Source organism: Chionomys nivalis, chromosome 4 (assembly GCF_950005125.1).
Source record: "Chionomys nivalis chromosome 4, mChiNiv1.1, whole genome shotgun sequence".
In the NCBI taxonomy this organism is placed as follows: Eukaryota; Metazoa; Chordata; class Mammalia; order Rodentia; family Cricetidae; genus Chionomys; species Chionomys nivalis.
The window spans coordinates 71,938,673-71,954,096 of NC_080089.1; the positions used below are offsets into that span (position 1 = coordinate 71,938,673).

The 15,424-nt window shown below is 42.9% G+C and overlaps 1 protein-coding gene across 2 annotated transcripts in view; it reads left to right on the forward strand.

Annotated features, from left to right (window-relative positions):
- Positions 1–15,424, forward strand: part of Nedd4 (NEDD4 E3 ubiquitin protein ligase) — a 99,230-nt gene that overhangs the window by 14,397 nt on the left and 69,409 nt on the right. For both annotated transcript variants that reach the window (XM_057768499.1, XM_057768498.1), the window contains exons 4-6: positions 404–482; positions 580–618; positions 11,250–11,303. In XM_057768499.1, coding sequence (XP_057624482.1) covers positions 404–482; positions 580–618; positions 11,250–11,303 — 172 coding nt within the window. The remainder of the gene's footprint in view (positions 1–403; positions 483–579; positions 619–11,249; positions 11,304–15,424) is intronic.

The window sequence follows — 15,424 nt, forward strand, 5'->3', positions numbered from 1 at the left end:
CGTGTGTGCAGGTCTTTCCTATGTAACAAGGCTTATACTGTGAGAAGGTTTGGAAACAGCTGTGGTCTTGAAAAGCTAGTTTTACAACCCCTCAATTAGCCTAAACCTGCATTCAAAAGGGACAGTAAGGATCAAAGACATTTTTAAAATATCTAAAAAGTTTGTAAGACACCAGAATTGTGGGGAAGAGATCTGCCTTCTAAATTCCTGCCTTGGTATGTAAACTTTTTAACAAAATGTAAGTTTCTGCAAATACTTCGCCTGTGTACAGATCCCTGAATTTTAAGGATACGAAGTGATAGAAGTAATAAAATAGTAGCAACTGTTAACAAGGAGAACTCTGGAAATCTGATCACGCGAACAGTTGGGCCGAGCCGCCGCTAAACGCCTTTGTTTTTAACAGTGACCCTTACGTGAGAGTGACACTGTACGACCCAATGAGTGGAGTCCTCACCAGCGTTCAGACGAAAACCATCAAAAAGGTTAGATTTAGCCAGCTTCCACAAGTTTTTAATAAACTTTGTTTTTTATATTACAAATTATTAAAAAATAAATTACACTATGTTTATTGTCTTTTAGTCTTTGAATCCAAAATGGAATGAAGAAATACTATTCAGAGTAAGTATGCATTTTATTTTATTATAAAAGAAAAATATTTTTTCTCCATATGCTATATTAAATACTCGTTTACAACATTCTAAAATACATCTTGGAATTTGCCTAGACTTTTGAATTTTGTTTTTTATTCATGTGTGTGTGTAATGTATGTGTGAGTGAGGACATGCACTTGACATAGTACACGTGTGGAGGTCAGAAAACAATCCTGAACTTGGCTCTCCTTCCCCCATTTTGTGGGTCCCCAGGATCAAACTCAAGTTCCATGCTTGCATAAAAATTTTTTTTAACCTGCCAAGACATTTCATTGGGCCCAAAATTTTTAAAAGAAAATTTTAAGTTTTTTTTTTTTTTTTTCTGAGACAGGGTCTCCCTCTGAACTGTGGCTGGCCTGAGACTAGCTATATAGACCAGACTGGCTTTGAACTCACAGAGATCTATCTACCTCTGCTCCCTGAGTGCTGGGATTAAAGGTGTGTGTGGCCATGCCCAGATACCCAGCAAAAAAATTTTTTTTTTTTTGATTTTTCGAGACAGGGTTTCTCAGTGTAGGTTTTAGAGCCTGTCTTGGCACTAGACAGGCTGGCCTCGAACTCACAGAAATCTGCCTGCATCTGCCTCCCGAGTGCTGGGATTAAAGGTGTGTGCCACCACCACCCGACCCCAGCAAAAATTTTAAGGAGAGTTAAAATTAGGGGTTGGAGAGATGTCTCAGGGGTCAAGAGCACTTGTTGGTCTTGCAGAAGACCTGGGTTAAATTTCGAGCACCCGTATGGTGGCTCAGAACCAGCTGTCACTCCAGTTCCAGGGGATCCAGTACCCTGTTCTCAGCTCCGAGTATGCCAGGCACCATGTACTTAGACACCTAAAGTAAAACTGAACAGATCTTTTAAAAGAGAGTTAAAATTAGGAACTCTGAAGACATGGTAGGACCACTAATCTTACTTTGAGAAATAAGTGGAGGCGATAGTGATGAGAGATGATCATGAGGCTGGACCGCCCGGTTCTCATCAACTCAAGTGAAGCAGACACGATGCTCTTCCTCCACTCCACAGAGCCGTGGGTGTGGAGACTGCTGTGGGGCCCGTGGCTCAGTAGACGCTGCTCTTGCAGGCCTTTCTTGACCTGCCAGCGTTCCCATTCCACCTCAGATTCCAGCCCCTTTCCCCAGCTCTCAGGAGACTCTGAGGGACCTGTTTCTCAAGTCCTTACCATTCCACGCAAGGTGGAGGTGCATTCCTGTAATCTCTTGCCGGAATCCTTCCTGCTTGTATTTTAATTAAAATAATTTTTCTGCCTCAGTTTCCCCATTGCTTGTGAACTCACATGTGGCCAGTGTTCTTTTATTTATTTATTTGTTTTTTTAAATGGCTTTTCAAGACAGTCTCTCTTGTGTAACATCCCTGGCTCTCCTGGAACTCACTCTGTAGACCAGGCTGGCCTTAAACTCTGCCTCCCAAATGCTGGGATTAAAGCCATGTGCCACTACCGCCCGGCCAGTGTTCTTAAAAAAACCATTTTCCCATTTTATTTCTGCTTCTCCAATGTGCTCTTCACCTGTCTGACCTAGCTCACACCCAGGGTCACCGTGACTCTCATCTGCCAGGCTCCTCTAATCTCTTCCCCTCGGTGCAGTGTTCTTCTGGGTAAATATTTGTTTTGTTTTATTAAAACAAGAAAAAAAGTATGTGGCTGCAGCTGTGGAACACACGGTTCCAGTCAGGGACAAGAAGCCTCCTGTCTGCATCGGACAGGCTGAGGTTTGTGCGGTTTCTTCAGTTCTCATGAAGGGAGACGGAAGGGAAGAACTTGCTGAGGATGGACACAGGACACAAAGTGCTTCTGGTGTCCATGGTGAGAGACAGCTCTCCTTCCCCCACTCAGCATTGCAGGACCAGCATTTGAAACTGGTCTCAGATTTTGGATTCTTGAAGAAGTGGCACAGACTTGGTTAGAGCCATTTGGAGAAAAGTGAAACTAACTTTTGGTTTTCCTCTTTCAGCCAGAAGCTGCCTTGGACAGGTTCCTTGGCATGTGTATGGCTCAGGAATGTTCAAAGTCCTCCCAAGTGGCTCAGTTACTTATTTAAAATTTATTATTACTTTCCTTACTGTATTTTGCTCAGAAGTTTGTGCATTTTTTAATGTACAAAAATTTTCTTTGTACGTTGCTTTTCTCCTTCTTTTTTTGACAGAGGATGTCACTCCGGCTCCGCCCCTAGAGAGCCACCTGCCTCTACCTCCTGAGTGCTGGGATTAGGGGTGTGTGTCACCATGCCTTGCTCTGCCTGTCTGTAGTATTAACTTCTCATTGGCGTCATAATGGCAGTCATTGTTTTGATGAATGCTGATTTGTCTTTTTTGTAGTTTTATTTATTTATTTATTTTGATTTTTAGATACAGTGCTTCTCTGTGTAGATTAAAAGCAATTTCTTTATTTTTGATTCATTTACTTCCATGAAAGCGCTAACATAAAGATGTTACAGAAAGGAATGAACTAAAAACTAAAATTCTTCTGTTCATCTTTATCTCTACTTGTCTTGTGATTATTTGTTATTCTTGCTTTTAAACCATAAGAAAATGTGAAAATTGACTATAAAAATATCCTTGATGATTTCAGAATATAGGACAATCTTTTTTTAAATTAATGTTTTAGGTTAGCATACAAAATAAATCACTCTATAGTGGTATGTTCAAACATGTGTCATCGGCCTTCCGTGGCACCCCCTGCCCACTGCCCGGCTGGCACTCTTTTCCCAGTTACTCTCCCTTTTCCCTTTCTGCTTTCTGAATGCAGGGTTTCTAGTGCCTTTTCCGTTTCCCATTCCCCTTAAGATCTCTTCCTACTTCCTGGCTGGACGAGTTGATTCTTTTGGAGTTTAATTTTCTGGGGCTCCATGTGTGAGTTATTGGTGTCATCTGACATGTGGCTGACACACATTTTACCCACTCCGCAGGATCTCTTCACTCTGGCAATGGTGTTCTTTGCTGTGCAGAAGCTTTTTAACATCATAGAATCCCATTTGTCATTTTTTTTATTATTATTATTTCTTACATACTTAGCATCTTTATCAGCACCAGAAGATCCTGGCCTGTACCTTGAAGTATGTTCCCTGGGCAGTTTTAACACTTCAGGATTTGCATTAGGTCTGAAATGGATTTCTGACTTGATGTTTGCACAAGACAAGAGATAAGGGCCTGTTTCATTGCTCTGCTTTGGAGTCCACCCAGGATTAAAGCAGCTGTTCTCTCCAGAGGATGTTTTCAACTCTAGTCAAACATTGGGTGGCTCTTTGTGTGGGCTTAGTTGTCTGATCCATTCCCTTGGCCTGCATACCTGCTTAGGTGCTGGTACCATGGCGATTTTTTATATGACATTATTCCTTCGGTGTAGGATTGATTTAGCTGTTTGAAGTCTTTTTATTTCCACATGGATTTTAGGATTTTTTTTCTAGTTCTGTGAAGAATTTTATTTGGTGGGCTGGGATTGATTTTTGAAGATTGCTTTTAGTAACAGCCATTTTCACAACATTACGTCTCTTGTCTTTGAATATGGGTGATTTTTTTCCATTTTCTAGTGTCTTCAGTGTCTTGAACGTATCATTGTAGAGGCCTTTTACCTCACAGGTATTTAAATTTTTTTGGTTAGATCTATTTATTTCAATTTATGTGTTCGAGTGTTTTCCTTGCATGTATGCATATAAAGCACACGTGTGCCTGGTGCCCCTAGGTCCAAAGAAGGCACTGGAATCCTCTGGAACTCATTTTGACCCACCATGGAGGTACTGGGAACTGGACCCGGGTTCTGCAAGAGCAACACATGCTCTTAACTGCTGAGTCGGCTCTCTCTAGCTCCACAGGTTTTTTTGGTTTTTTTTTTTCTTTTTATTCATTTAAAAAAAAAATTCTGTTGGTATCTAGAAAATCTACTGGTTTTTGCATGTTGATTTTTGTAGCTGCTGCTTTGCTGAAGTGTTAATCAGGTTTAAGAATTTTCTGATGCACTCTTCAGGGCCTTTTAGATAATGGTTGGTCACCTGCAAGGAGCCACAGTTTGACTTCTTCACTGTTCACCTTTTCTTTCTTCCTCTTACTGATGGGGCTGAGACTTCTAGCTCTAAATAGAGTAAGAGTGCAAAGTGGGCACCCGTGTCTGGCTCGGGATTTTAGAGTCTACGCTATCAGTTTGGCATAATGTCAGCTGCAGTTTTGTTGTGACAGCGTTATTATGTTAGGTTAACTTCTTTCTCCTCGCAGTTTCTTCAGGGAACCTTGCTAAAGGCCTTTCTGCATTGGTTGAAAGGATCACATGATTTCTGCCATTATCTCTGTGTATGTTCGTTGATTGAGATGATTATATGATCTCTACCCTTAGGTCTGCGTGTGTGTTCTGATGAAGCGCATTGATTTGCAAGGTTTGAACTAAGCATGTATCCCCAGAATGAAATCAGCCTGGCCATGCTACACCTTTTTGTCGTATTCTTGAATTTGGTTTATAGAAATTTTAGGGGTGTGTGTGTGTATGTGTGCTGTGTGTCTGCCTGTCTGTCTAAATTCACTGCAGAATTGATCTATAACTTTCTTTGTTTTATCCTTTTCTGGATTTGGTGTTGGGATAGCACTGGCCCTGCAGAATGAGTTTGGTGGTGTTCCCTCCCTGACTACTTTATAGAGCAGGCTGAGGAACACTAATGTTGACTTTCCTTAAAGGTTTGTCTGAATCCATCAGTGGGTCTGTCTTGTTCTGGACTGTCTTGGTGGGTGACTGTTTATTGCCCTTCACTCTTAAGATTACATGGCTTTGAGTATTATTAAATCTTCATGTCTTCATGATTTAATAATAGCAGATCAGATATGCTAGAAATTTATCCATTTTGTACCAAATTTTTGTTGAATTATGAGTTTATTTCAGATCTTTCTGATTTAAAAAATGCTTATCTACTTATTTGTGTGTGTGTGCGCGCGCGTATGCCTTCCACACTGTCGGTGTGCTGTGGCAGTCAGAGGACAACTCGGGAGTCAGTGCTCTCCTGCCATCTGAGATCAAAGCCAGATTGTCAGACCTACATGCAAGCCCTTCTATCTGCTGAGCTGCCCCTCTCACCAGCCTCTTTCTGAGTTTCAAGAAAAGATTTATTTTTATTATTTTAAATTGAGTAGGAAATATGGGAAATTGAATGGTCCAGAGGATTCCCTGGAGCTGGAGTTCCAACCACATGTGAGTCACCTGATGTGGGTGCTAGGAACTGAGCTCGGGTCCTAGAAGAGCAGCAAGTGCTCTTAGTCACTGAGCCAAATGAGACCCCCCCTCGCCCCACTCTTTAATGTAAGCACTCATACCTGTAAACTTTCCTCTTAGACCTGCCCTAGTTGCCCTAGTCCTCTTAGACTTGCCCCAAAGGTTCTAATAAAGTGTGCTTTCAATTTCACTTGACTCCAGAAGCTTTCCGATTTCTTCAATGATACAGTGGTTATTCAAGAGTCTCTCCGAGTGTTTGTGTAATCGCTGTGTGTTTTTGCTGCTGATTTCTAGTTTAATTGCACTATGACTGATAAGATGCAAGAGGTTATATTGATTCTTTTGTATTTGGTAAGTCTGGATTCATGGCCTAGAATGTGATCTGTTTTAGAAATGGCTCTATGGGCTGCTGAGAAGAATGTGTGTCCTGTATCTTTTGGACGGAATATCTGGTAGATATCAGCTAAGTCAATTTGATCAGTGGTAGGGTTTAACTCTGAGCTATCTGTGTTGATTTTTAGTCTGGACAGTGTTTCCAGAGGTGAGGGTTCGGTACTGACCAAATCACCCACTATTACTGTCTGACAGTTTATATCCTTTGTGTTTGTTTTGTAGAATTGGGAACCTTGGTCTTTGCTGTAAATATATTTACAAGTGTTATATCTCCTTGATGAATTGTTCCCTTTTTTAGTATGTAGTCATCTTTGAAAAAAGCTGACTAATTTTTTTTAAAGATTGATTGATTGATTGATTGATTGATTTAGTGGGTATTCTGTTTGCAGCACCAGAAGAGGGCCCCAGATCTTTTTTTGGATTTTTCAAGACAGGGTTTCTCCATAGCTTTTTGGTTTCTGTCCTGGAACTAGCTCTTGTAGACCAGGTTGGCCTCGAACTTGGGAGCCACCGTGTGGTCACTGGGAATTGAACTCAGGCCCTCTTGGAAGACCAGTCAATGCTCTTAACCTCTGAGCCATCTTTCCAGCCCTAGATCTAGTTTTTAAAACCGCTCAGCCAGTCTGTGTCTCATTATTGTTGAATTGAAGCCAGTTACATTTAAGGTCATAATAGAGTGACCTGTACTGAGTCCTGTAATTTTAAGGTTGCTTTTGTGGTTGGTTGGATTTCTGTTTGTTCTTTTCTTTTCCTGTTCGTATCAGATCTCCCTGGTTACCGTGTTAGACATGATGGATTCCTTCCTAGCTTTCCTTTGTTCATCTAGTTCTCTCTTGACAATATTCTTTCCTGTGCTCTTGAGACAGGGTTTCTCTGTCTAGTAGCCCTAACTGCCCTGGAACTAGCTCTGTAGACCAGGCTGGCCTCGAACTTACAGAGATCTATCTGCCTCGGACTCCCAAGTGCTGGGATTATAGGCATGTACCACCACTGCCCAGCTTTTCCTTGTGAGTGACTCTCTTTCCACCTCTTATGGAAGGTGTTCCTTGAAGCATCTTCTGTAACACTGGCTTGATGATTGTGAATTGCTTGTACGGAAATGTCCTTATTTCTTCACCAGTGTAAAAATGGATGATGTGGGATGCGAGCTGGCGGTTCTCTGCCCTACATTTGTTAATTTAGATGAAGTGGGCCAGTTACTTTAAGATACAAACTATCAAAACTTACAGAGAGGTAAGTTGTCCAGATAGTCCTGTATCTCTTAAAGAAACTGAACTTTAGGGGCTGGGGAGATGGCTCAGAGGTTAAGAGCATTGCCTGTTCTTCCAAAGGTCCTGAGTTCAATTCCCAGCAACCACATGGTGGCTCACAACCATCTGTAATGGGGTCTGGTGCCCTCTTCTGGCCTGCAGGCATACACACAGACAGAATATTGTATACATAATAAATAAATAAGTAAATAAATAAATTAAAAAAAAAAAGAAACTGAACTTTAAGTTAAAAGCATTAAACGAAGAGTTCAATCCCAGTAGTTCCACTGTTAACTTCTGTCACACATTCACCCAGTGTCTGGTGAAAAATTGAAGAGGAAGGAACATTCCGCAGTTTGTTCATACATGAGGCCAGCAGTGCTCTGTTACCAAAACCAGATGTGGACGATGAGAGAATAGAACTGAGTATTGTTAGTATTCTAGTTTCATTTCCATTGCTGCGATCAACCATCCTGATCAAAAGTAGTTTAAGGGGGTGGGGGGTAATTTGGCTTACGCCTCGAATAACTGTTCACATAAAATCCATGATCAAGAGCTGAGAGAAATGAAGTAGCCATGCTGTTTGCTTTCATCTAACTTTCTACTGCTTTCTGTAGTTCAGGTACCCAGCCTAGGGAATGGTACTGCCCACAGTGGACTGGTGGTGGTGCTGGTGGGTGTGTGTGTGTTGCTAGGGATTGAATCTTCAGTTTTGAAAATGCTAGGCAAGCACTGTACCACTGAGTTTATGTCCAGTCTTACCACTGAGTTTATGTCCAGTCTTATTGCCAATCTCTCCCAAATGATTTCAGGTCTTTAGTCTGACATCTTCGTGGAGCCACAAAATCAGAAAATGTCACTTAAGTGTGACTTCTCATGTCTCTTATAGATACCAGTACCATCTGGATAGGTAGGAAGGAACTTAATAGATCCCTAGAGCTAATGTCCCTTGGTGGGTCAACAGATTTTGCTTTCCCCCACCACTTTGTGTGTTGGTGTCTAGAGACCAAAGGGCAATCTTGGGTATTGTTTCTTAGGCATCTACCCTTTTTCATTGGGAAAGGGTCTGTCCCTGGCTTACGGTGTACAGTTAGGCTAGGTTAGCTGGTCACAGAGTCCCAGGGATCTGCCTGTTTCCTTTGCCCTGTGCTGGAATTGGAAGCACACCTTACCAGACTGGCTCTTTTACTTCTAGGGATTGAGTCTAGGTCCTCAAGCATTTTACTGACTGAGCTCTTTCTGCAACCCAGAAAACTTTTCCTAAAGGTCCAGGGTATAAAAATGTAGGTTCTTGGGGCTAGGAGAGAAAGTCAAGGCTCTAGTGTACTTATATATACAGGTACAATGTAAGGGTAACCTGGTTTGATGGTGTCAGGTGGAGGAGGAGGAGGTATAAGGTGTAGCCAGTAGGATCAGAAGTTCAAGACCAGCTTGGGCTGGAATGTGATGGTTCACCTACAATCAGCTATTCAGGAGCTAAGGCAGCAGGATCACATGAACCTAGGATTTTGAGGTTAGTCGGTCCAACATAGCAGAGCCACAGTTCAAACATGTAAATAGACACAATAAGACCATTTAAAAAATATAATTATTGCCACGTACATATCCCTGGACATATCCCTGGAACCCCAGTGCTAGGGGCATAAACAGCTTGATAGCTGATCAGTCTGGCTAAAATGGGAAGTTGCAGATTCAGCAAGAGATCCTTTCTCAAAAAGTAAGTGGTTGAAGACGGTACCTGACATCCACTTCTGACCTCCACAGACATGGTATAGGTAAGCACATTTGCATACACACGCACACGTGCATACAGCACACATGCACACGTTATATTTTGCCTAGCCCTTGTTTTTAGATCAGTGAGACTTAATTCCTTTTTTTTGAGACAGGGTTTTTCTCTATAGCATTCACTGTCCTGGAACTTGCTCTGTAGACCAAGCTGGCTTCAATCTCACAGAGATCAGCCTGCCTCTGCCCAAGTGCTGCGATTAAAGGTTTGCACCACCATGGCCAGACTTGTTATTTTTTTCTCCCCCACCCCATACCCCCTTATTTTTTTTTTCTTCTTCAGCTTTTCATTTTCTTCTGTATTTTGAGAGACCACCACAAATTCACCTTAAACCATTTCTATTTGAGTCCAACAGCCCTTGCTTTCTGGAAACTCATTCTGTAGTGTACTGGTTTGCATTTGTTTTATGCTTGTGAGTGTCCTAAGCATCTCTAAGGATGCTGCTTATAGTTTTCTTTTGTTACCTTAGCTACTTCCTTCCCTTTGGGAAGCATCTATGGTTTATTTTTATTACTTTTATTATTTTACTTACGTGTATGTGGGTGAGCCTGTGTACATTCGTGTTTACCATGCAGGAGCATGCAAGACCAGAAGAGGGTGTTGTATCCATGGAACTGGAGTTATGGCAGTTGTAAGTTGCCACGTGTATGCCAGAAAGTGAACTGGAATCCTCTGGCAGAGCATCATGTGCTCTCAACCACTGAACCACTTTCCAGCCCCTAACAGCTATGATTTCTATGATCTAATCATACTTTGCAGTTATAAAATGAAAAACTTCACATTGCTTCTATATATAAATTGCATATACATTCAGAGATTACATTTTACAGTTTTGGTTGCTGTTTATATTTTGTGTATCCTGAGCTGACTACCTTCCTGAAATCAGATACAAAGAGATCTCAAGTCATGGTGTGTGTGTGTGCGTGTGCGCATGTGCGTGTGTATGTGTGTGTGTGCACATGCGTGTATGTGCAGCTGTGTGACCATCTAGAGGTAAGGATATTACATGAAATGCTCTCTCATTTGTAGAAGGGGCCCCCTTCATTTTTAACACTTCGTTCTTTGACTGATGTGATAGTTATCTTTGTCAACTTAATACAACGTAAAGTCTGCTGCACAGTGGTGGCACACACCTTTCTTTAATCCCAGCACTCGGGAGGCAGAGTCAGGAGGATCAACTGAGTTTGAGGCCAGATTGGCCTATGGAGTGAGTTTTAGAATAGCCAAGGATTCACAGAGAAACTCTGTCTCTAAGCAGTCCCCCCCCCCCAATACAATCTAAAGTCACTTGGGAAAGGTGTCTCAATGAGAGATTATATCTAGATTGGGCTGGCTTGTGGGCATGTTTGCGGGAGATTGTCTTGATGATTAATTGATTCAGGAAGATTCATCCCACTGTGAGTGTCATCGTGTCCTATGAAGGGATCTTAGTCTGTGTAAGTATAGTGTCCAGGAGTTCATGCTTGTGTAGCGAGTACTGTATCCACTGAACTCCTTCCTAAATACATTTTTTGTTTACTTTTTGAGACACAGTCTCACTGTGTAGTCCTGGTTGGCCCGGGACTTACCTTGTATACCAGGCCAGCCCATAACTCACAAAGATTTGTGTGCCTCTGCTCCAGAGTATTGGGATTAGAGGCATCATGCCCTGCCTAAATGTATTTTTATATAACATCACCTCTGGTTTATTTAAAAAAATAGTTTTGTTTATGTTTGATGTTAAGTAGATTTTAACTATTAGAATATTTCAGCAAAAATGGAAGACATTAGCTTTGAAAAATTCTACATATTGTTGCAACAGCAAAAGTGTTTGAACTCAGGAGACCATGGGTGACGTGAGTCTGGCCTATCTGTATAATTTAACTGCATAACTGGGTCACCCAGCTGCCACATTTTGAAGATGTTTCTTGGCCTCTGGGGCTCGATGTCCGTGGTGTTAATGAAAGGCTGTTTCTCTCACTTAGGTCCTTCCACAACAGCACCGGCTTCTTTTCGAAGTGTTTGATGAAAATCGATTGGTAAGTCAGGTCACGCCGCATGAGTGTGAAGGATGCAGGAGAGTGGTGGGGGAGGAGGGTTCAGGAGCCTGTGAATGGAGAGACGGAAGGGCTGCTTATGTGGAGGTGCAGTGTTTTTTTTTTTCCTCTTTCCTGGAGTTGATCCTACCATTCCATTCTGTCCCTAAGCTGCTCTCTTGGCTGTCTAGACTGTAAAGTTTCCCTGAAAGCCTGTGTGGCAGAAGACGGAGAAGGGGAAGCCCCTCTTCTGTTTTCCATGCCACGTCCGCCGACTCCTACACTCTCCGCAGTTGTATATATATGCACAGTGTTGTGGTGCTCTGTCCTCCCACCTCCCTGTGTGTGAGTGAGTGTGTGTCCCCACCAGTTTCAGTGGAGGTCAGTCCTTAGGAGCCGCACAACTTTTTTATTTTGAGACAGGTCTTGTTGGCTTGGCTAGCTATACTTCTGAGTGTCTTGGAACTTGCCCAGTTCCACCTCCTATGTTCAAGTGCTGAATTTATAAGTGTGCACCACTACACCCATCCTTTTATACAGGCACTGGGACTAAAACGAAGCTCCGATGGTAGCTTTTCTGGAGTTTACCTGTTGTAAGAAGGCGGCTTGTTGGTTCCCAGCTGCTCAGCAGCTCAGCCCTGAAATAACTACACAGAATCTATATTATTTACAAGATTAGCTCTAACTTCTTTTTTTTTTTTTTAAACCTTTATTTTATGTGCATTGGTGTGGAGGTGTCAGATTCCCTGGAACTGGAATTACAGACAGGTGTGAGCTGCCATGTGGGTGCTGGGAATTGAACCCAGCTCCTCTGGAAAAGCAGTCAGCGCTCTTAACCACTGAGCCATCTCTCCAGCCCCTAGCTCTAACTTCTTATTGGCTAACTCTTACATCTTAATTTAACCCATTTCTAGTAATCTGTGTCTCGCCAGGCTTATTGACTAAAGTTCTGGCGTCTGTGTCGAGTGGGGCTACATGTCTTCACCCTGACTCCACCCTTCTTCCTCCCAGCGTCCAGTTTAGTTTTCCCCGCCTAGCTAAGTTCTGCCCTGCTATAGGTCCAGAGCAGTTTCTTTATTCATTAATGGTAATCACAGCATACAGAGGAGACTCTCATGTCGACCTCTTCTGCAAGCCTGTGCACAGTGAGAGGATGAACACCATTCCCAAAGCAGAGCCAGACCTTACTGCCTTTGTTCTTGTGTTTTTGTTTTTGAGACAGAGTCTCCCTAAGTATCCCTGGCTGGCCTGGAACTCACTCTGTAGATTGGTCTAGCCATGAATTTGCAATGACTCTCCTATTTGTGCCTTCTAAGTGCTGGATTATAGGCCTGAATCTCCGTGCTTAGCCTGGTTTCATTTTTGTAAGATGATCACTCTGCCTCCTGCCTTCCTGAGAAAACATCTGGAAGCTCTGTAACTTTCCTCTTTTTCCCTCTTTAGGAAGCCTTTTCAGACCTTCCCCCGGGTGGCTTACATTTATATTTTATACTTGTAAGGTCTGAACATGTGGATTGTGTTAGTTAGCTTTCCAGCTCATTGACAGAATATCTGAGAAAATCTACCAAAAGGAGGACCGGCTTATTCGGCTCATGCTTTTAGGGGTTTTAGTCCATGGGCTCTTAGGACTGCTTGGGGGCCTTTGATGGGAGGGAGCATCATGGAAGAAACGTCTGCTAGAACAGAACGGCTCGCTTTCGTGGGCGTGAGATGAGGAGTGGGGGCCGGGTTACTTTCCTAATGGAGTCCCTACCTCCGAACCCAGCTGTGAATGTGTAAATGAATCCATTGATAAGGTCAGTGCTCTTGTGATGCCCCCTCACATCCCGGCTCTGAACACTGGTGCGCATGCTCCAGTCACATCCCAGGTCTGAACACTGGAGCAGATGCTCTGGTCACATCCCGGCTCTGAACACTGGTGCGGATGCTCCAGTCACATCCCGGCTCTGAACACTGGTGCGCATGCTCCAGTCACATCCCGGCTCTGAACACTGGAGCGGAGCTCGGGTCACATCCCGGCTCTGAACATTGATGTGCATGCTCCGGTCACATTCCAGGTCTGAACACTGGTGTGGATGCTCCAGTCACATCCCGGCTCTGAACAATGGTGCAGATGCTCCGGTCACATTCCAGGTCTGAACACTGGAGCGGAGCTCGGGTCACATCCCGGCTCTGAACACTGGTGCAGAAGATCCATCTTTTGCACATGAGTTTTCGACACACTTCAGATACGAACCTTAACACACATAAAAGTAGGGTCAAGTAGTCAGTCTGTTTTGGTTATTATATAAACACCAAAAGAGGAATTAAATAATCTGACTCACTTTTTTAACTAACAAAGGACGTGAGAAATGGCATAGTGTTAAAAGAGCGGGCTGTAGAGTCATGAGAGCCAGAGTGTGAATCTCAGTACCAGGATAGCAGACCAGGGTCCTGCAGATGCCAGGAGGAGGCCAGTACCCTACTCAGAGGGGAGTGGAGACAGGACGATTGCTGCCGATGGCTGACTTCCAGTCTGCCAGCAAAGCCATGAGACCTGGACTAGGGAGGAGACTCTCCTTACAGGAATAAGTGGAGGATGCTAGAGGACATCACTCTTCTGTGTGTATCTGCATATACATGTATCATTAACTCACATAGACACACATGTATACAAATAAATAATTTTTAAATGAAACTGCTTTTTAAAAAATAAGCTATTGTTATATGGCGTAACATTTTTTTTCTTTTCAAGAAATGATAATTGAGTCTTGTTTCGAATTGCTTTCCTTGTTACTGATTGATAGGCGTTCTTGGTGTCTTCTTGCGCTCAGATCTGAGTGAGTCTCTAGGTTGGGGATTTGGGAGCTGAATTTCTGGTTACTTTGACATCATTGTTCCTTTCTCTGCTGGTGTTCATGCTGAAGTGTCTCTGCCTGGTCCTTGGGTATGTACTACTTTATACTTTAAGTTATTTGGATGTTGTCCATAAGGAAGAACCGCTCCTGCTTTCCCCTTTGCCTGGTTGTCTAGTCCTTCCTTCCAGGGACTGTCCCAGGGTGTGACTGTTTCTTCACTCCCAGCATCACTGTTTGTCAAACACTTTGTGTTTGGTGCTCTACTGTGTGCCGTGCAGAGCTGGGAGGAGAAACTGCCTTTGGTATTAGTGATTAAACACTTCTAGGTGATAAATGTGGCACTTAAAACTTTAGCACTTTAAAAAATGTTTTTATTCTTTTAATTATGTGCGTTTGTACAGCTGTGTGCAGTGCCCTCGGAGGGCAGAAGAGGGCATTAGATCCCCTGAGGCAGGAGGTACAGTCAGTTGTGAGCTGCCCAGCATGGGTGCTGGGAACTGCAAAAGCAGTGTACAGTCTTAGCATTATCTTTCCAGGCAGCTCCAAATAATTAATAAATTTAAAGTAAGGGGCCGGAGAGTTGGCTCAGAGGTTAAGAGCACTGGCTGTTCTTCCAGAGGTCCTGAATTCAATTCCCAGCAACCATATGGTGGCTCACAACCATCTGTAATGAGATTTGGTGCCCTCTTGTGGGCTGAACACTGTACACATAATACATACATAGTATACATGATAAATCTTTTAAAAATTGAAGGTAAAACCAAAGCCATGTATTAATGAGGATGAAATGGATCCACTCCAAGAACTCTGGAGTACCATTAGAGTCTTGGCTCTGATTGGCACATTAGTGGTAACCCCAGACATATCAGAAAGTGTTCCCTTTGGAAAATTAAGATCCAGAAACAGGATATGGAAGTGCATGCCTGTCATCCCAACCTTTGGGAAGCAGAGTCAGGAGGATATAAATTTCAAGATTATCCTCAGCTACATAAGGAGCCATGGAGCGAGCTTGGGCCCATAGGAGATCCTGCCTCCAAAAAACCCAAAATTTCAGAATTATTTAAAATAAAAATGCAGATGTCATATTTGCCCTGCCTGTCTCACATAAGATAATGGCTCTAAAAACACTCAGAAAAATCTCCTTTTCTTCCTAGACAAGATCTCACTATATAGCTCTCGCTGTCTTGGAACTCATTATGTAAGCCAGACTAGCCTCGAACTCACAGACATCTGCCTGTCTCTGCCTCCACAACAAGTGTTGGGATTAAAGACATGTATTAATAGTCC